Genomic DNA, 22,463 nt, shown 5'->3' with positions numbered 1-22,463 from the left:
GGAATCACAAGTGGGGAGAGAGGCATCACAGGTCCTGCTTGCAGGCTTCCCATAGCGGATGGCCACTGTGAGAACAGGATGCTGCCCTGAGCCAGAACTCTTCTTATAAAAGAGTTATGATATTATGGTCCTTACAGGAACAGGGAAAGAGTGGTGAAGCCTTCTCTTATATATGGGGAAGGGGAGAGATGTTTCAGCAGCTCAATTCTGCAATTGCCAATTCATTACTGACATCCTTGGTTCTGCTCACAGCCAGCACATCTGTTTTGAAAACTCAGTGCCCAGTTACAGTCATTCTTTTCAGTACATCCCACAATCCTGCTGAACGGAGGTGCATAGCCAGGGAGGCAAATATGATGCAATTTTGTATGAGGAGTCAGCATTTATTTCAGTCCCCAAATTCTTAACATTTCAGTAACTTCAAACTTGAGCTTTTGGAAAGACAGTTTGGGCATCCAGAGAGGGAAGAAAATTACTTGGCCATCCCAAGGAAAATGTGAACACAGATAGCCAAAACAAGAGATAAAGGAGTGAAGCATCTTAAATGTCTCACTTTGCAAGTCAGAGGGATATGCCCAGTGCCCTAGTTTTAGTCCTCCACAACTATTTCATATGTGGAAAACATTTAAGGTTTCCTGCCACTGAACTTCTCATAAAAATGTCATTCCAATGGTGATATAACCAAGAGTTGTAAGCTGGAAAAATTCATATACCAAACTAGGTAATTAAGAATCTTAATTACTTTCAACCAATCTCCAAGCTAGTCCCAAAAGAAAAAACAAGCACAGATCTATCTTCCTCTGGCAGTTATTGACCACTACTAGCATAGAATCATACAGTTGGAAGGGGCCTATAAGGCCATCGGGTCCAACCCCCTGCTAAGTGCAGGAATCAAAGTTAAAGCATACGGTACCCGACAGGTGGCTGTCCAGCTGCCTCTTGAATGCCTCCAGTGTTGGACAGCCCACCACCTCCTTAGGGAATTGGTTCCATTGTCATATAGCTCTAACAGGAAGTTTTTCCTGTTCAGTCAAAATCTGGCTTCCTGTGACTTGAGCCCATTATTCTGTGTCCTACATTCTGGGACACGATTGAGAAGAGATCCTGGCCCTCCTGTATGTGACCTTTCAAGTACTTGAAGAGTGCGATCGTATCTCCCCTAAGTTTCCTCTTCTCAAGGCTCAACATGCCCCATTCTTTCTGCCTCTCCTCATGGGGCTTTGTTTCCAGTCTCCTGATCATCCTTGTTGCCCTCCTCTGAACTTGTCTGCATCCTTCTTAAAGTGTGGTGTCCAGAACTGTATGCAGAAGCCCAGATAAAGCCTAACCAGTGCCAAATAGAGGGGAACTAGTACTTTACGCAATTTGGAAACTATACGTCTATTAATGCAGTCTTGTCCTTGTCTGCAGCTGCCAGCTGGGGGGCAACTGGGCTCCTTGGGACTATGCAGCTTGCCCACGGCTGCACAGGTGGCAGGGCATGTAACCCCTGAGCCACTCTGTTGGGGTGATCTTTAGCTGGCCTTTGACACCCAGAAGACACAAGCAGGGATTTGAACTCACAGACTCTGGACTCCCAGCCAGGCCCTCCTCCCCACTGTGCCATACCAGCTGCTAACTTTGCACTCATCCGTTAAAGTTCATTGCGTTCTTTTCATCTTTATGCTCCAAGCCTATCAAGATCCCTTTGAATTTTGTTTCTGTCTTCCAGGGTATTAAATATCCGTCCCAATTTTGTATCATCTGCAAATCTAATGAGCGCTTCCAGCACCTCCTCCTCCAAGTCATTCATAAAAACTTTGAAGAGTGCTGGGCCCAGGACTGAGCCCTGTGCAACCCCACTCATTACCTCCCCCCGGTTTGAGAAGGAACCATTGATAAGCACTCTTTGAGTACGATTCTGGAGCCAACTGTAGATCCACTTGATAGTTGTTCCATCCAGCCCACATTTAGCTAGCTTGCTAATCATAACATTTACCTTCTTACCACAAGATCACCAAAACCGCAACAACATTCAAGACTGAATTGTTCACCGAAAGGATTTGAAAAAACCATTGGCTTGATGCAGAGACAATATCGTCTAAATAAAAAGGGACACACCCACTTCTGTCACATTAGCATTCCCTGGCCAAGTAAGAAAAATGGAAGCTGACGTTACTAATCCCAGACAAAAACAGCTGAAATACCAGTGATTGTGAAAACAAGCCACAGGATTCAAGGGCAACTAGTCACACAGCTCGCTTCTAAACTTGTCTTACCCAGAAATCAGCATTCAGTGAGACTTGCTCCCAAATAAGTATTACAGCCTTAAGAATAGAGCCCTATTCTTGAGATGTTTCATTCAAAATGCTTTAGGTAAAAGCACTAGATTTAAAAGTAGTTTTGGCATGTTCCAAAGTAAGTAAGTAACAGGCCAAAACTACTATTAAATCCAGTTTGCATATTCAAAGGTAACCCCCCCGCCGCCACTAAAATTTGAAAATTTGGGTCATAACTATAGCCGCTAAGAAAAGTTTTTAAATAGAAGCTAAGAGTCAAAATGTTAGAAACTGAGAGGCAGGGAATGGTAAAGAAAAAACCCTGACCCAATCGTCATTAAGACTTGAGCCTGATTCAGAATTAATTCTGTGACCACTCATGCAAACTATGAGTCTCTGTGTGTGTGTCAATGTGAACCAGCCTTACCCAAAATGGCCAGACACCAAACCTTGTATTTGTAGTACCGTTCTTGTGTAACTCCTCTCCTGCAAACTCTCTTGATGTTATATGTGTCAAAAAACTGAATGCATCTCAGAATGAAGGAGCTGCAAACTGTCACACAGAAAACCATTTGAATGTGTTTATTATTAAGTCACAAACATGCCAGTGTCCAGGAACAGAGGAAATTATACATTCACAACAGAGCTCTGAATCTACTGTCAGCATACAGCCATTAGACAGCTGGACTTTGAGCTGACAGTTGTTGTCACCTTTCATGTAATTAGTCCTGGAAGAGAATGGAAAGCAGCGATGATACATCAACAGGAGCCTGCAGCAATGTATTCTCTCCTGAGTATGTGTATATGGAACGAACTCATACAATTTGGCACACACTGCTCCTCACTAGGTCCACCAATGATGTATAACCCTCTTTGAGCCAGAGATGGCATATTCAGTGGGAGAGTGAAAACAACACATTTTGGGTTACCAACCTTCATTCATACTATTTTCTAAAAATGGACCCAACTTGTTCCTTTTTGCTGGTTGGGTCAAACATCGGGAGAGAAACCAACACCAGAAAACCTAGTCATGACATTCACATGGCCCAGAAGAAGCGGGTTCTTATGCTAGGCTGTCGATCTCTGTGTATATCAGAAAAATGGTACTAGAAAAGTTGTGACAACAGTTTAGAGTTCTTGTGATGGGGTTCCTCGGCACCACATCCCTTTTTCTTCACAGGTCTTGGGAAAGATGCTGACTCCCCCCAGCTCTTCCATCTCATCGACGCTGGTTCAGTCCTGTGAGATTCTTTATCTGTCAAGTACACAAATAATATGGCATTAAAAAAAAAGACCAATGAGAAAAATACTGGCTGCAAAGATGCAAAGGGGAAATATGCCACTGCCCATTACAACTGGGGTGGGTAACTATCTCAAGCAGTGCTTTTCAAATGGTGTTCCAGGGAAGCCTGGGATTTCTTGAATGCTTATCTTGAAGTTCTTCAATGAGAAGATCAGTAAGGTGAGCAACCTTCCCTGAAATAAATCTTTCCCACCCTTTAGGGGTGTTTCTCTGGAACATGCACAGTATGTTTCAGGGCACACTCACATTCACTTGGGATGGAAAGTGGAGCTGAACAATGCTGATCAGTACTCTTGATGACATGAACATGTGCCCTAAAGCATGCACGAGAATCCTGTGCAACACAGAGAGGTTGCTTGGCAGGAAAATGTATACCCTGAAGATAGTTTGAAGGCTACACCCAACAGACAATAACAGATTATAGGGAGAATTCTTAGACCTCTTGTGCTTGCCAGCTAAACAACATTTTATAAGCACCCTTCTTGCATTTGCCATGAAGAGGCCCTGCCCAATTAAATCAAATAACACTTCCCCTTAAAATTAACTGCTGGGGCGGGGAGGGTGGGATGAATAGGAAAAGAAAAGTAATAGGTCCCAAAGTTTGGGACAACAAACTCTTCCAACATAGTATTTGTTTCTGCTTTTGGAAGGATTTTTTTTAAACAAACAACTTTTGGAAGGATTTTTGAGTAATGAAAAAATTGCCAAAACTCATTCATACGCATTAGTCTGGGGAAATCCCACAAGTAAGGCTACCTTACAGATCTTCTCTTTTAAAAATGCACATGAAAAGTCAATAATATTTCCCTGTGTGTTCCTGAAATTCTGGAAGTAGAGGATCTTGCATTTAGCATTACTTACAGTAACAGCGGCACCCATAAGTCCCTGGATGAGGGCTTCACCTGTTGCTTGCACCTAGGAAACAAAAGACATTCACTGCAGGCTTCTGCTTTGTACTGGTTTTACACTGGTGGACAAACCAAACAGGGAAAGGGTGTAGCTCAATGGTAGAGTATCTACTTTGCATGTAGAAGGGCCCAGATTCAATCCTCGCAGGGTTGGGAAAGGCTCCTGTCTGAAATCCCAGAGAGTCACTTCCAGTCAGTGTAGACAGTACTGAGCTAGATGGACCATTGGTCTGACTCAGCATAAGGCAGCGTCCAATGCGTTATCCTACACAGATAAAGCATAAGGCAAGCACACATTTGGTGTAGTGGTTAAGTTGTTGGACCACGACCTGGGTGACCACGGTTCAAATCCCCCCATAGCCATGAAGCTCACTGAGTGACCTTGGGCCAGTCACTGCCTCTCAGCCTCATGAAAACCCTATTCATAGGGTCACCATAAGTCGGAATCGACTTGAAGGCAGTACATTCATTCATTTGTAGAAACCTGAAACTGCACTACAGTGACATTCAAACTTAGGGTCTCAATGTGATCTAAAGATCTGCACAGATAACAGCAGATGCACAGGCACAACTAGAACAAGCATAATTTGTCAACATCACAGCAGCAACTCCCAACACTAAAGAATTATTTACTTGGAAAACTCAGGAAGTTTTTTTAAGCAAATTAGCCTGATTTAATTCAGAGACCAATAAAATGTTGTGCACTGAGTGCCACTTCTTTTCTTTAATGTGAATAATTAACTTACATTCTCCACTAGGGGCTGCATGAGAGCACAGCAGTGCAAAATTATGAGAGAAGCACAAATGGATCAACCACAACTACGTGGGCGAAAATAAGGTCTCTTACAACATGTAGGCAGGACCACTTTAGCAGTTTTCATGTGTTACATGCATGGGTGGAGGTGGTGGTAGACTTGCCCTCCCAATCCTTTCCACCTTCCTGTTTGAATAAAGGCCCCAGCAAAATGTTGCCTCAATGTGCATGTTTATTTAACTGTTTGTGTATGAAAACTACTCTCATCTCCATCCAAAGCCACTGAGCAGGCAGCCAAGAACTTTCTTATGTGATGGGCTCCTCCTAGATGTCCATGATTTTCACATGCATTCTCCACAGTAAAAAAACTTGAAATCTCTTGGGTCTCATAAGGATTTGCAGCATCAGAAATACAGTGCCTTGCAAAAGTAATCAGACCCCTGACCAATGCTCTCATATTACTGAATTACAAATGGTACATTGTAATTTCGTTCTGTATGATATTTTATTTTGAAACACTGAAACTCAAAATCAATTATTGTAAGGTGACATTGGTTTTATGTTGAGAAATGTCTGTAAGAAACAGAAAAAACTGAAACACGTTGCTTGCATAAGTATTCAACCCCCACACATTAATATTTGGTAGAGCCACTTTCACCGCAATAACAGCTTTAAGTCTTTTGGGGTAGGTATGTACCAGCTTTGCACAGTGTTGGAGGGATTTTGCCCCATTATTCTTGGTAGATTCACTCCAGGTCATTCAGGTCGGTTGGACGTCGCTTGTGGACAGTAATTTTCAAAGAGCGCCACAGACCCTAAATGGGATTGAGATCAGGACTCTGACTGAGCCACTGCAGGACATTCATCTTTTTGTTCTTGAGCCACTCCAATGTTGCTTTGGCCTTGTGCTTGGGATCATTGTCCTGCTGAAAAGGGAATTTCCTCCCAAGCTTCAGTGTTTTAGTGGACTGAAGCAGGTTCTCTTGCAGTATTTCCCTGTGTTTTGCTCCATCCATTCTTCCTTTGATTTTAGCAAGATGCCCAGTCCCTGCTGATGAGAAGCATCCCCACAGCATGATGCTGCCACCACCATACTTCACTGTAGAGATGGTGTGTCTTGAGGCATGGACAGTGTTAGGTTTGTGCCACACATCGCACTTTGAGCTTTGGCCAAAAAGCTCTCTCTTGGTCTCATCTGACCACAAAACCTTTTCCCATATCACAGCTGGGGCACTCTCCTGCTTTCTGGCAAACTCCGTATGTGCTTTCAGGTACTACTTTTTGAGTAATGGCTTCTTTCTTGCCACCCTCCCATACAGGCCAGTGTTATGCAGAGCTCTTGATATGGTTGACTGGTGCACCATTACTCCACTCCCAGCCACTGAACTCTGTAGCTCCTTCAAAGTGATTGTTGGCCTCTCTGTGGCTTCTCTCACAAGTCTCCTTCTTGTTCGAGTGCAGAGTTTTGAGGGACAGCCTTTCCTTGGCAGTGCCTGAGTGGTGTGATGCAGCTTCCACTTCCTGATTATTGACCCAAATGTGCTCACTGGGATATCCAAACAGTTGGATATTAGTTTGCACCCTTTTCCTAATCTATGCATTTGTATTACATTATCTCTCACACTTCTGTAAAATGCTCTTTGGTCTTCATTTTCCTTGAGATCCACAGCCTGACCAATTATCCATCAACAGTGGGGGGGTTTACCCTGACAATGTGACAGCAACTTTAATGGTTCACAGGTGGAGGCCAATGGTAAGGTAATGGTATCCTTGATAGGGCAATTTCTTTCATCTGTAAACTGGGAGCTTCCACAGCACAGGGGTTGAATACTTATGCAAGCAACATGGTCCAGTTTTTTTGTTTCTTACAAACATTTTCCAACATAAAATCAATGTCACCTTACAAAAACTGATTTTGAGTTTCAGTGTTTCAAAATAGAATATCCTACAGAACGAAATTACAATGTACTATTTGTAATTCAGTAATATGAGAGCATTGGTCAGGGGTCTGATTACTTTTGCAAGGTACTGTATAAGGGTTGTCAGAACACTTCTTTAGAAGTGTACAGTGCCAGAAGCACATGATCTTATTTAGGCAACTGGAACATCAGCTGCTAGAAAGATTTAGTGTACCAACAGTAATACCAAGAAATGCAACACAGCCACAGTTACCACTGAAGTTACTGCTTAAAGCATGGGTGGGGAACCTGTGACCTGTCTAATTTCATGTGACCCTCCAGAAACTGCAGGTCCACTCTTGTTCACTGTGCTATCCCTCTGGGAATCGCTTCTTCTTCCACATCATACATGTGTGTGTGAGAGAGAGCGCTGCTACATGATGTAACCAGGCAAATTAACATAAATGGTCTGACCCAAAACAGAGCAATAACGGGAAGGGAATGGGGGAAAGATGAAATTAAGATGTGGCAGATGAAGCAGAGAGAACTATGCAATCCTGTGATGCTGCAAATTCTACCCACTTTGGCTCTGGCCCTGGCCACTGCAAGATGTGGCCCCTGGAAGAATAGCCCGGGAAAATGCACTCCCATCAAACAGGCCAAAGGTTCCTGACCCTGATTTAAGCCATGGGTGAAGAACCGGTGGCCTGGACATGGTCTGCAGAGCTTTTTCATCTGGTCTGCCCTGACCCTGCCTATCTCTCTTCTCACTTTAAGTCTCATCTTCCTCACTGCGATCTAGTCACAGCTGCAAGGAGAACAAGACAGACAAGAAGAGTGCACTGCAGGCAAGCAGTTAGGTATACGTACAAAGTCAGAGACCTGGGCACAGTAGCTAGACTGGAGCACCTTTCCAAAAGGCAGTCTAGCCCCAGCACTCTGTGGTCTCGGGCCTGTGTATGCCTGCCTACATCTCACTCTCACCTCCTCTTTCTCCCCTTCTCTTGTTCTTAGCATGATCAAACTGCAGCCGTGAGGAGAATGAGAGAGATGGAAAGGGAAGACAGAGTGAGCTGGAGGCAGGCAGACAGGTGGGCAGGGAAGGGCAATATCCTGAGATAATAGTGTGTGAGGACTGCTATGCTGCCATCTGAGAAGCGCCTGCCTGCCTCCGGCTGCCTCCCCTGACTGATGGATCACAGTGAGGAGAACAAGGGAGGGAGAGAGAAAGTTCAGGCAGGCTTCAGCCCAGCCACCATGAGCTTAAAAATGAAGAGCTGCAGCCAAGCAAGGTTTACTTAGGAGACCTATTGAAATTAATGGACTCAAGTTAGTCATATCCATTAATTTCAATGGATTTTGTCTGCTCCTCCCTGCTCAGCTACGCTACCGATTGTTGGGTGTGCCAGGAGCCCTCGTGTTCCTTGCCAAGCTGCTGCAGGATGCTGGAGCCCCTGATGGGACACTGAACATCATCCATGGACAACATGCAGCGGTGAATTTTATTTATGACCATCCTGATATCAAAGCCATCAGCTTTGTGGGATCTAATCAAGCTGGAAAATATATAACTATTAAAGGGGTTCCAGGAAGGGCAAGAGAATGCAAGCCAATATGGTAAAACTATGCATCTGTGTTGACATCACTGTTCATAGGAAAGCTGTTGATGATCCTGAAAACACTTTTAAAATAGTGATAATTTTAATGCTTTGAGTTGTAATTCTGATGTTTTGGTATTTCATTTGAAAATGGCAAACTTTGAAATCATTATTGACATACGGTACATTTTAAATACGATTAACCCAAAACCTTTAAATATATATTCAGTAACTTGCCGTATTTTCCTTGAAGGTCTGAGACTATTTAAACTAATTGTTTAAAGATTAAGGTTTCATTCCTGTTTATGTATATGGATACTGTTTATGTATTTTGCTTTGTAAATTAATTTGATATGTTTTTATTGCACCTTGTGTATATTATTGTAAACCACTTTGAGATCTTTTAGATAGTAAGAGGTCTATAAATGGACATAATAATAATAATAATAATTTACTCCAAGTGTGACTAATACTGGATACAACCTGTACTCTGTCATAGAGACCAGGACAGCAGGACTGTGCACGTGCCCTTGTAGGACACCAAGCACGCTCAAGGATGCTGGAGGCATTTTTGGTGCACTGGACAGTGAAGAATGTCTGTGCAGCTGGTAAGCTGATACCCAACCAATGTACTGACATAGTTGTTGTTTCTTCAATAGTTGGGCTGTAAAAGGCACAGTGTACTTCCCCTCACCCACCCACATTTGCTTCAGACAAGACAGTGCAGCCAGTGAAAACTTGCTTCTAAGATTCCTGGGAACTCTACAGAGGACGTTGTGGGAGAGTAGCTAAGCAATCAATCACCTAAATTAGACTACGAATACAACTTATCATTCATACATCTGACAATCAAGTAAGGAGATAAAGTGAACCCAAATCCTAATTAGTGACAAAACACACACATCACGCATTGTTAGGGATGTGTGAATATTTGTATGTCTGCAATTGGGAAGATGCATGGATGGAGGTTTATGGTCCCAATCAGCCTGCTTTTGACTCTCAAGTCTGCCTACTACCAGAGTGTGGCCCCTAACAACTCCAACCCCCCCCGCAAGGAATGAGTCCTTAATCCAAGAAAGGTTGCCACCCATGGCTTTAACTAGGCTTTCCCCAAAGTGGTGCCATCTGGATGTTTTGGACTACAACTCCCATCAGCTCCAGTCCAAAATAACTGGAGGGCACCAGGTTGGGGGAGGCTGGCTTAAACAGTCAGGAGAAGTTACTTCTCAGGCTGAAAAAAAACAAACCATTTTCACACAAGAATATGACCAAAGCTCACTTCACATGAGCAACGGAAGAAGGTGCTGTTTATACAGTTATTATTAAGGTATCACCTGTTTAGCTGTGTGGCCCATGTTCATGGCATCAGCTATTCTGTTTTGTAGGAAGGACCAAGTGTCCTCAAAGTCAGGAGAGGAGTCCTGAATCATCACCAGCTCTGTAGTATTGTAAATGCCAGCGAGGACTGCTCGACGAGTGTACCAGTTTATCTGTAAAGGCAGGAGTCAAGCGACAGGAGTTGCATTAGTACCAGTAAGATGTTAAGACTTCCCAAGCTTTACAAATGTGCAGTTATTCCACCCACGACCACTACACTTAGCACTTATAACTTGATAAACCCTGCATTATTTTTTAAAAACTCATGTGAACACAAATTCTGCACCATGAAATGCTAGATTCTGCAACCTGTAAACACCTATGCACTCAGTAAATGTGGAGATGTGGGCTTACTTTGCACAGTAAAATTCTGTGCGTTTAAGCCTCCAGCCTCCGCAGCACGAAGTGCCCCGCAAGAAAGCAGACCTGCAGTGTCGGTTAGCTGGAGGGAAGATGATGGTTCCAAGGTCATCTAGGGAGCTGAGTGGGGACTTGAACCTGGGGCTCCCCAGTACTTTCAATTTAACTAATAACTTCTTCAGATTGGAACCCTGGGCTCCCCCTGCTTTTAATTAACAATATTATGATAATGTTATTTGTTATTTAATTTAATTTTTGTAAATTATATATTGTTTTTATTGTATTTTTATTGTATTTTATACCTGTGTTTATTTTTCTTTGTAAGCTGCTTTGAGGGCCTTTGGCCGAAAGGCGGGGTATAAATAAAATTTAATAATAATAATAATAATAACTCTGCTCTCCTTCCGGCGCCAGGTCAAAACCTTCCTATTCTCTGAAGCATTTTAAGTTACACTGATTTAATTTTAAAAATGTTTATTGTATTGGATTGTTGATTGTATTTTAGTATTATTTTGTTATTCATTGTATTTTTATGCTATTTTATGTTCACCGCCCAGAGAGCTATTGCTAGTCGGGCGGTATATAAATTTAATAAATAATAAATAATAATAATAATAATAATAAAATTCTCCTATTACACATGGAGAGGTGCGAATCTCTTACAGAGACAATGAAACATGATCCCCTGACTCGGATGAACAACTCTAGAAATAAAAAAATTCTAGTATTTGGAGGGGGCCCAGCAGTTTTTGGTAGCACAGCCCAGATTATTTTTGCAGAATCTTGGATCAGAGCTCAATACAACATCTCCCCATTCACCAAATACTATTCACCCAGGCTATACACCTTTAAAAAACACCACCACCACAGTTAAGCTGAAAAACAAATTGGTCTTGCACCGTGTTAGTCTAGCCCCAAAGCAGAAAATCCCGTCAAACCAGTTAGTTAACCAGCTCTATGAAAAATTACGGGCAATAAGTCTTGAAGGTGCCACAAGACTGGCTTTTTTGTTGTTGTTATAACAAAGACTACAGTCCTATGTCCACTTACATGGAAGCAAGTTGCATTACACTCAGTGGTACTTATTTCTGAATAAACATGTTCAGTATTGCGCTGTAGCACTGCTATCCCTCTAAAAACAATTCAACACATATCTGCTACTGGAATAGAAATTTTGCCCAGTAAGCCACCTCAGGACCTATCCATCAAGGATGCAAACAGGGATTAACACAAAATGAGATACGATCCAGAACTTCTATGGATAAATGTGGTTTATTTGGAAACACTGTGGAAGAGTCTCATCCTGAAAATCCAACATGTATAAAGATTTCTGATTACATAGAAAGCTGCCTTATACCGAGTCAGGTCACTGTCCATCTACACTAATTGGCAGTGGCTCTTCAGGAGTTTTTAAGCAGGGAACATTCCCAACCCTACTTGAAGATGCCATGGATTGAACCTGGAGCCTTCTGAAAGTAAAACAGATGCTCTGCAACTGAGTTATGGCTCTTGGGACTAAGTCAAAGGCTGCTTACCATATGCTTCAATGTGTCAGCTGAGATTGCCAAGGTAAACTTGGAGGTGTTCTGGGCTGCAGCCAGCTCATTATTGTGTAACTGGCCAGCCACACTGCCCAAAAGCTCACACTGTGTACTACAATGATTTCTAGTGATACCACAACAGAGTCTCCCAACCAGGGCTGTGGAGTCGGTATGTCAAACCTCTATTTTTCTACTGCCCGACTCCTTCATAAATGGCAAATGTTTATTAATTTTTCTACTGTCTGACTCCGACTCTGACTCCTTCATAAATGGCAAATGTATATTAATGTATTAATATTAATATTAAAATATTAATTTTATTTTGAAGTCGGAGTCAGTACATTTCTACCAACTCCGACTCCACCCAAAATTGCTTCTGACTCAGACTCCAACTCTACGACTCCACAGCCCCCTCCTCCCAACAAGAAGATATATTGATATCAGATTCTAGCGCTAGGTTCTCTGCAATTGGCTCCCTTACATTTTAACAAGTATAGATAGGAACTTCCAGATCAGCAAAGTAATGATTTATATTGGATCAATATCTGTTTGGGTAGCATATCAGCTCATGAGTTACATAAAATTATGCCAGACACAACATAACTGGGAACCAATTTCTCATTCAGCCTGTCAGAACTTCAAGAAACATGCCACTTTCCCAAGGGGAATCAAGCCTAACTAAATGACATCCTCATATTTCTTGTTTTCACTTCTCAAATGTTATCCAATGTGGAAAATGGGATACATTGGCAACTCCCTAAAGAACAGATCTGGTGGAATCCACAAGAGTTGCAACAAAGTCCTGTAAGCCATGTATAGGCATGTTTCCAGTTTCCAAGACAGCTGTGGGGGAAGGGGGATCAGGCACAACTTCTACGGCTGACTCTTTTTAAATGCTCATCCACAATTTGCATACTCCAAGAACTTTAGTTGCCTGGCGTGATCAGTATATTTTAGTTGGCTGTCTGGTTTATTCCTTTAATTTGTCTGTGTGCTACTTATTTGTCACTGCAGTGGCTGCTATTTTATCACACAAGTTTATTAAAGTCATTCATTAAAAAGACCCACTAAGCTCTTCCTACTCTTACTTACGTTTACAATAGGTCAAGTAATTCATGAACTGCTTTAATTAAGATATAATTTACTTTGCTATTATTTCCTGACAGAAAGATGATGGCTCTGGGTATTTTTAGGGAGCTGTTTAAGAGTTTTCAAAGAAAATCTTTCACTTTCTGTCGTCCCAGCTGGAGGTGGGATCCTAAACAGAATTGTGCTTTCAGATGGTAAATGCCCAATTCAACTGTGTGTGTGTGTCACTGAAATAAACACACACCATTTTGTTTCCTTCTATAAAAAGAAAACCATTTTATAATTACAAAATCTAATGCAGCTACAACCAGCTTATTTACTGCCAGTTTTAAATATACTCAGTTCTTAAAATGTTGTCTCTTTTTTTATTTGACCGTTTAGTTTGCATGATCATTACATTTCTTTTAATGGTTTTCATGAGGTTTTATTGTCTGTCACTTTAGGTGTCTTCAAGATAGAAAGGTGACATGTAAATGTGATAAATAAGACAAGAACAGAACCTAGAGTATTGTCAGGGGATGGCATGGGGGGCAAGTACCAAGGGAGGTCTTTTATGCTGAGCCCTGGATTTCCAGCTCCTAAATATGAGTTTTAAAAATTTGCTTACAAGGCAACTGGGCACAAGACCAAAGCTCAGTAGACAGCCACCCACGGTTTTAATTTGTCCAGAGGTATGAGTTTTGGTATGTACATAAGCAGTAGTTCCTGCCAATAAGTGGGGAGCTGGGGAGAAGGAAGACCCAATCCATCACATAGAGCAGGTGGGGGGAACCTTTGCCCCCCCTTGATGTTGCTGAACTACAACTCCTATCATCCCTGGCCTTTGGTCGTATTTGCTGGGGCTGATGGGAGTTACAGTTCAGCAACATCGCGAGGACCAAATGTTCCCCACACCTGACAGAGTGCACTGGGCCCAGAAAATCCTTTTGTCGCTCCATAGTTCAGAGAGCTTCTTCTTCCCCTCTGAAAGTCAGCCTATATATGCAAATATATGAAAGCCGGCCTATGCAAATTCTAGGCAAATTTGTGTCACTGGACTGTGCCTTGAGTCTTTGAAGTACCTGGCAATGCCTCCAAACAGACCCATGGCTATGTGTGATCTACTCTGTGAATTTGTCATTCGGTCTTCAGTTCAAAAACTGGCATCATGGAAAGCAGAACAAAAAAACCTTCTTGCCCTGATAGACCCAATGTAGACAGAATGTTATACATATACAAACGTCAAATGTCAACCATGGTTAGCTGCAACACCAAGTTTGCAGTAACGATTAGGGCTGAGTTCGGATGGGAGTTACAGGATAGAGGAGTATAAAATTATGCATGGGGTGAAGGGAGACATTTTGCTCCCTCTCTCATAATACTAGAACCCAGGGCCCTCCAATGAAACTCACTGGCAAAAGATTCAGGACATTCAAAAGGAAGTGCTTCGTTGTACAGTGCACAGTCAAACTACCCAGTTTGCTACCACGAATGTCATGTAGTGATGGCCATCAACTGGAATGCTTCAGAAGGCATTAGACAAATTCACGGAGGGCGATGGCTATATACTACCTCCAGATCAGAGGCAACATCTCCAATTACCTATCACTGGGAAGCAACAGCAGGTGAGGGCAATGCCCCTCAAATCGTGCCTGCAGCCTTCCCTGAGGCATCTGGTTGGCCACTGTGGGAAGCAGGAGGCTGGACAAGGCGGATGTCTGGCCTGATCCAGCAAGACTCTTCTGAAGTTCTTATGGCTCATATTTACACCCTGCTCTCTCTGCTGCCAATCTAAGGGCAGCACACATATGCAGCTCTTGGCCCACGATGATTTGCAACTGGGGAGAGTACAGGACTTTTCTCACATTACTGTTTTAAAAAGCAGGATGTTTCTGCATACTGCAGAGGTCCCTCTTATCTGCAGAGCAATCTGCCCCCCCAACCCATCCACAATTTTGGTTCTCAGCAATTCACACATGACAGCCCCACCAAATATTATCCCCAATATTGTTGTTTTATAGGAAGTCAGCCAAGACATATAGCTAATGCAATAAAGAGTGTCTATCATATCCCCAGTTCTTTGGAAACCAAAATCTTGAAAGCTTTTTAGGCAGCATAAGTGTTTCAACAGCATAATTTCCCCAAGCACAGCCCGGAATGTATTTATCATGCAAAGCAACACATTTCAAGCTTTCCTGTGGCCACGCAAAGTACTATCAACAGCCTGTCATGCTCAGACTTACATCAGTGGACTGATCTCCTGCATAATGCCACATGTCATCCACCATGCTTGTCAGGAGGTTTAGGCTGGCTGGGATATTGTGTGGCAGCAACAGCACACTAATAGCCTAGGGAGAAGGAAAAGCCAGAGAAATTAATGGAGCAAAGAGAAGCACTCTTAACCCACCATCTTGTAGATGCTTTCCGCTGTTCTTTTCTAAATGCCCTGTCTTCTTATACTGGGCAGCCAACATGGTGCCCTCCAGAAGTTGCTGGACTCCAACTCTCATCAGCTCCAGTCAGAATGGCCAATGGTTAGGGAAGATGGAGGGGGTAGTCCAGGCACCCCTGTTTTACAACATGAATGTAGTCCCAACCTGGTTTCCTTGCAATTTCTACCTACATAACTTTAATCCCAGCGCCTGTCTCTGTCCTGTGGGTCAGGAAACACTGGCAATGCTTTTCATTACCACAAGAACCTAACAACAACAGCCACCAGAGTCCTAAAGCAACTCTCAGAGAAATCTAGGTCATGCTTTGATACTAGGCACTAACTGAAGCTTGAATTTCCTATAGTTCTTGAACGGAAACAAAATATTATGGACATATTTGTTATTTTGCTATTGCAAAAAAGATGGTTGCCTCTAAAAGGATTTATGATCAGATAAACAGGTAGGAACGGAATCTACCCCCATTCAGCCACAAAGCCTGCAGGGTGACCTTGATCTCTCACCCTCACTGACCTCACATGGTTGTTAATTGGGTAAAAGAAGGGAGAACCACATATACTCCCCCAAACTCTTTGAAGGAAGAGTGAGATAATAACCACAATAAAGGAGTTCTGCAACACAATGCTGCTGTGTATCCCAACTCTCCACCCAACCTAGAATAGTGCCGTTCAAGCCTCGAGGCAGCAAGGGGCAGCCGTTCAGGAAAAACCTTCATCTCTCCCCCCTTCATCCCTCCCAAATATAGAGAAACCCATACTGGTAGGCACTCAACCACCTGAGTTCACTATTAGAGGGAATGGTAATAAATAGTCCAGTTCTGACATACAAAGTAGTGAACACAGATGGAGCTCTGGGGACAATCACCCATGACAGGGCATTCTCTGTGGCATTCCCTAAGTTGTGGAACTCCTTCCCCACTGGGGTGCATTTGGCAACTTCACTGTACAACTTTCGGTGAATGCTGAACATGCACCTCTTTACCCTGGCCTTTGGCACCTGAGATGCATATTTTTAGGATCCACCCTATTTTCTGTTATATTGTTTAGGTTGTTTTTAACTGTTTTCAATTATGTGTTTTAAAACTGTTGTAACCCGCCCTGGGACCTTTGGGTGAAGGGTGGGTAATATATTCTAAATCATCATCATCATCATCTTAGGTTTGTACCTGGGGCCATTTTTCAATATATGGAACCAGCATCCTCAGCCGGGCCTCCAAAGCATCCTTTAGAAACTGGTCTGTCTTCTTCTTCCTTTAAAAGGAAAAGAGTATTTACTACAACTTTATTCTTTACTCTGACTTTACTCTTTAATCAAAAATCAGTAGCAAGGATGCATTAGGAAGGCTACCTCACAAGCATCATCCTTTGGCCAAACTCTGTGGTTTGACTTTCCGTGTCTATGTGCATTTGTAATATACGGTGCTTCTGCCTGAAATGGTGGTGCAATACATAACCTCCCACAGCAGCTGCAGTGCCCAGTACTCACTCTGCTTGGCCCAGCTGCACCAGCTTGTGCTGCTCCTCCAGAAGTTCAGAGAGTTTGGAGTTACACTGAGACACAAAGTGCAGGATCAGTTCGCTGCCATCGTTGTGAAAAAGCCCTGCTGCAGCAACAGAGAGACCCAGTGACTAAAAGGAGGGAGACAGGGTGAACAGGTAAATCATCAGAGATGCAGAAAGCAGGGAACATCGCTCTATAGCCTGTTAGGTATAAACATTCAAAGTGAAGCAACCATTCTTGACAGCACTCGCCCTTGGAAGGCAGTCCCTCCAGACCTCTCTATCTAGCCCTTGGGACTTTCCTCAGGCCGCGTGAGCGTTTTTGCCTGGCTGGAATGTGCCCTTGAACTCTAATAATGACTCTTGCTTACCTGAACTGAGGGTTGAGAGGGATGTGTGAGTGCATTTGGAAACTAGTTTACCTTAATTGCTCCCCCCGCTTTTGCCTCTGGCCCCACTCACCACTAGCATATGTCCCATGAAAGGTTGCCCAGAACAGAATGTGGCCCTTAGGCTGAAAAAGGTTCCCTGTTCCTGGTGTAGGAGGCGACAGACTCAGTTTTAAATTAGTAAGTCCCCAGTTCAAATCTCACCTTTTCCATGAACTTCCTAGGAGGCTTTATACAAGCCACTCTCTCTGCACACACACCCTTTGCAATATGGGGAAATTATTCTCTTACATTATAGGGTTGATGAGTACTGGGGTATAGCATGCAAATCATTCTGAACCGGAAAGTGCTACATAAATGCTAAATATGAAGAGTCCATCTTTCCTGATGCTTTTTGTGTCATTGTAGCCCCTGCATGATGGCACTACCTTATTTGTACAGGAGTTTTCATGCTGCTGAAAAAACCGAGGCAGCTCTGCTCTACGCTGTAAATTTGTAAGGATCCTGAAGTTCATCTGTCTAACCCTCTGTAGTGTAATATCATCATCCAAACACATCTTCCAAATTATTGTTTACCACATACAGAGAGTACAAGAGCATAGTCTTCCTCAATGGAGGAGCCCAAAAAGCAAGTTTCAGTCATCTGTTGCATGTGCTTAGTAGGTAAAGGCCCACTGTGGCCAGAAAACTTTAAATGGGTTAATTGTGATGGTTCCCCTCCAGGGAACTCTGCAAAATCATAACTCTGCAAAGAGTTTTACGTTCTTCACCAGAAAATTCTCAGCATCCCCATAAGACCATTTTTCTGGGAACATCACAACAGTTAAAAGCTGACTAAGGCTACAGTCCTAAACCCACCTACTTGAGAGTTAGCCCCACTGAATTATGAGCAGACATGGTTAGGATTGCACTGTTAAATATCTTATGCAGATACTCCCTGCACCTCTTGGAACATCAGTCCCCTTGACAGGTACCTTGGCTCCCTCTGCAATAGCATCCGTTGTCCAGCCATGAGTAGGGACAAACTCCAGAGCTGCTGTCAGGATCCGATGCTGCAAGTGCTCCTCACTTTCATAGTCCTCTGATTCTTCACCACCCTGATCTGTGTAACTGGGAGAAAAAGAAAAGGAAGTCACACCCTCAAACCGTTTTGGTCTCCCATTTTGCTTCTCCATAGCTATCACAACTAGTGCCCACATAAAACTGCCCACAGATTCCTATGCATGCACTTTTGCTTGCTCAGTGTACACAGTGTTTGTTGATTAACATTTACAAGGCCATAGATGCAGCCCTGATGAATCCAGGGATCTGTTCTTCACAAGATCACTATGGATTATGTGTGGGCAGTCGGAGAAGACACACCGGGAGGCTGCTCACATCATCCTGGGATTATAGGCAGGAGAAGATATCAGCTTCAAAAGAACTCACTGAAACATGCCTCCTCACAGATACAGATATATCACATCCTGCTTGCAATACAAAGCCTTACATCAGAACTGGCAGTCTGGGGAAAATGAGAGCTCTCAGAGCTCTAGTGAGGTGGGGGAAGTGTACGTTGGTTACCTGGGGGTCGGGTATGGATGCTCCTGATCATGCTGCTCCCCCACTGGCTCAGACTCCAAATGCTGCTGGGTGGGAGAGTGAGAGGAGTGCTGCTTCTGCTCATCTGAAGCTCTCTGCAGCACAGCTGCAGCATGGATAGCACGTTGCGCTGGGTATAGCTGGTGCCTGAAGACTGAAACACACACCAGTAAGACAAATAAGTGTCTTTATTAACCACATCAACTGCATTTTTAAGTGCACTTCTTTACTAAAATTTACCAAAGCAACCCAATGAGATTGTCACTTTACAGATGAGGGTCTGATGCCAAGAGAGAATGACTTGTTCAAAGCCCCCTTGTAAATTTGCATGGCTGAGCAGACTTGAACCTAGGTTCTCATCCAAGCCGTTATGCTTGAGTCCAGGGGTCCCCAAACCTTTTCCCCACGGACCGCTTGAAAATTGCTGATAGTCTTGGCAGACTACTTAAATGATTTTTTGCCTGTTGTAGCATCTGTCATGTATTTTTATTGCTTCCTTTATTTCTTATATTGTATTATAATTTGCCTTCCATACAATTCAGGTTGTAATACAACAAAATGCAATATCAGAAATAAAAGCAGCACTAGCATACTAATAAAAACCAGTAAGAATATTACATGCTGCAGACCACCTGAATGAAGCCGTGGACTGCGGCTTGGGAACCCCGGCTCTAGTCCTCTCAAAGGCTAGGAAGGGCTGGATTCTGTTTACAGAATATACCATTGCTACTCCAAACAAGTATTGCCTTGTGAAAGCCAGGCCCTCCTTCCTAACATGCCAAAAGAAGTTAGCCAACACAGCTGGCATATCAGCCAAGAATTGTACAATACCTGGTAATTATCTATATGACCATTGATCCATAGCAATATGCTTTTTATTTGATTGTTGTGGAAGAACATATTTCTGTTCACTGAATTTGAACTTTTCCCAAGTACATGTGACCTGCTGAGCCACTTTGTGCCTGGGTTAATCTGGATTAAACAAATAACTGGTCATTTGATTATGAATATAAAAGTGTGAATATACAAGGAACTTGTTGGGTTAGTTAGCTTGTCCAATAAACTCCTTCAGCGTCAACTCCTGTCCTTTGATGCAAACATCAAGCATCTCGACATCTGGAGAAATGCATATAGATAGATACAGATCATCTGAATCCACACCCCAAGTTAGCAAATTAAAATGTCAGGCACAGGTTGGTATTTGCACCATAGAGCCTTTCTAAACACAGAGCTGACCTTGCCCAGGAAGTCATGTACTAAAACACAAAGCCTCGCCCTGCCTTCAAAACCCAGAGGCACATGGAGAATAGCTGCAGTAAAGCAATAAGGGAATTGCATTCTGTATACCCTCGTGAAGTGGAGGGTTAGACCAGTCTGGTGTTCAAATCCCCACTCAGCTATAAATCTTACTGGGTGATCAGGTTAATAAATCTGGGTAAACTGGGCAATCTCTTATGGGGTGATGTGTCCTACACTACAGTTGCCTATTTAAAGAGCTGTCAGAGAACAGTCCTCTGTCTGAAGGACAGAGAATCGTAGAGTTGGAAGGGGCCTATAAGGCCATCGAGTTCAACCCCCTGCTCAATGCAGGAATCCAAATTAAAGCATACCCAACAGGCGGTTGGGTCCAAGTCTGGTTTAAAGATAAGGAATCATAAGAAGGGAGATCTGGGGGCTGGGAGGGGGGATAGAAGTTGCCTGTCAACAGGGAGCATCTGAACAGCAGACTAAGTCTGGTCGCCTAGTCTTAGCCTTTCCCACTATGGCAAGAGACAGTGTATTTCTATTTAAAATTACAGTAATCATTTCTATACATATCAGCTAGAATATGCAAATCTTTTGCGAATGTGTGTCTTCTTTTTTGGGTGATGCATATCTTTTTTGTTTTTTAGCAATGCATAGATGAGCAGCCAGCTGGGTGACCTTGGGCCAGTCACTCTATCTTAACTTAAACTACCTCACAGGACTGTTGTAAGGATAAAAGGCTGGTGGGGAGGGGAGCCGTAAGAACATAAGAGCCTGCTGGATCAGGCCAGTGGCCCATCTAGTCCAGCATCCTGTTCTCACAGTGGCCAGCCAGTTGCCCATGAGAAGCCTGCAAGCAGGACCCGAGTGCAAAGAGCACTCTCCCCTCTGCAGTCTCCAGCAACTGGTTTTCAGAAGCATATTGTATCTGACAATGGTGACAGAGTACAGCCATCACGGCTAGTAGCCATTTGTAGCCTTATCCTCTATGAATTTGTCTAATCTTCTTTTAAAACTATCCAAGTTGATGGCCATCAGTGCCTCCTGTGGGAGCGAATTCCATAGTTGAACTGTGCACTGCATGAAGAAGGTCTTTCTATTGTCTGCCCTGAATCTTCCAGCATTCCGCTTCATTGGATGTCCACGAGTTCTAGTGTTATGAGGGAGAAAATCTGTCCAGTTTCTCCACACCATGCATAATTTTATATACTTTATCATGCCACCTCTGACTCCCCTTTTCTCTAAACTAAAGAGCCCCCAACTGCTATGACCTTTCCTCTCAAGGGAGTTGCTTCATTTCCTTGATAATCTTGGTTGCCCTTTTCTGAACCTTTTCCAGCTCCACAATATCTTTTTTGAGGTGAGGCGACCAGAACTGTACACAGCATGCCAAATGCGGCCGCACCATAGATTTATGTGACGGCATTATGCTACGGGCAGTGTTTATTTTCAGTACCTTTCCTAATGACCCCTAGCACGGGGCTTGCCTTTTTCACAACCATGTACATCACCGTGAGCATTCGGAGAAAGAAAATGGGACACGCATATATGAAACAGATACCAATGTGCTCTTCCTTCACAGGGTCCAGGTTTGCCGGAAAGAGCGAAGCATCCAAAATAGGCTCGGCTTTACCAAGGAAGGAAAGGATGAAGCCGCCGCCTGACTGGGTCGCAGAGGGGGCGGGAATCCAAGCAGCTCTTCCCCGTCCCCGACTGTTATATCACATAACAACGTAAAATGAGTTAATAACGTATGCAAATGAGCGGCGGCTGTTAATTGCCTCCCTCGTCCTCAAGCGGAATTCTGAAGCGGGCTTGCCCTTGCCCTTCACCTCACCTCCCCCCCCAACACAAACCCCAAAGGAGAGCCCCTCCGCTGCCACCCGCTCCTTTTCCCGAGCTGGGGGACGACGGGCGATTCCCCCCGTCGCGCCTGTTCCCTTCCCCTCCGCCTGAGATCCTCACCAGCCTGGCAGCGGAGCAGCCCCCAACCCGCACGCCTCAGGCTCGCCGCGGCAGCCGCCATCTTTGGTGTGGGCAAAGGAGCAGCTAGAACCGCCTCCCACAGGGAAGCTCGCCGGGGCGGTTGCCATCTTTGAAGAGGGCAAATAGGCCCCAGGAGGGATTGCTTCACGGAGATAAGACTTTTAGAACGATTTGATAATCATCATTGTTCCGGCTTCCAGTCTTAAGGCTGTGCTGGCTTTCCACTACTGCAGCTCCCAATGCAAATC

At 43.6% G+C, this 22,463-nt stretch overlaps 1 protein-coding gene across 2 annotated transcripts; it reads right to left on the bottom strand.

The window, feature by feature from the left end:
- Positions 1-2,825: 2,825 nt before the first annotated feature.
- COQ9 (coenzyme Q9) lies at positions 2,826-22,309 on the bottom strand. 2 transcript variants are annotated; one of them, XM_061593776.1, is made up of 9 exons: positions 22,195-22,309; positions 18,967-19,138; positions 18,378-18,513; positions 17,001-17,143; positions 16,681-16,765; positions 15,309-15,413; positions 10,054-10,209; positions 4,423-4,476; positions 2,826-3,513 (listed from the first exon to the last, which is right to left on the bottom strand). In XM_061593776.1, exons 1-9 carry the CDS (start codon positions 22,253-22,255, stop codon positions 3,478-3,480), a joined length of 948 nt encoding a protein of 315 aa, XP_061449760.1. In that variant the 5' UTR covers positions 22,256-22,309; the 3' UTR covers positions 2,826-3,477. The 2 variants fall into 2 exon arrangements, with proteins under 2 accessions (XP_061449760.1, XP_061449759.1); XM_061593775.1 differs by lacking the exon at positions 22,195-22,309 and adding an exon at positions 21,686-21,783.
- Positions 22,310-22,463: the final 154 nt, after the last annotated feature.

The sequence above is a fragment of the Rhineura floridana genome, chromosome 13 (assembly GCF_030035675.1).
Source record: "Rhineura floridana isolate rRhiFlo1 chromosome 13, rRhiFlo1.hap2, whole genome shotgun sequence".
In the NCBI taxonomy this organism is placed as follows: Eukaryota; Metazoa; Chordata; class Lepidosauria; order Squamata; family Rhineuridae; genus Rhineura; species Rhineura floridana.
Note: the sequence above shows the minus strand (reverse complement) of the source record. Positions and strands in the feature narration are given on the sequence as shown.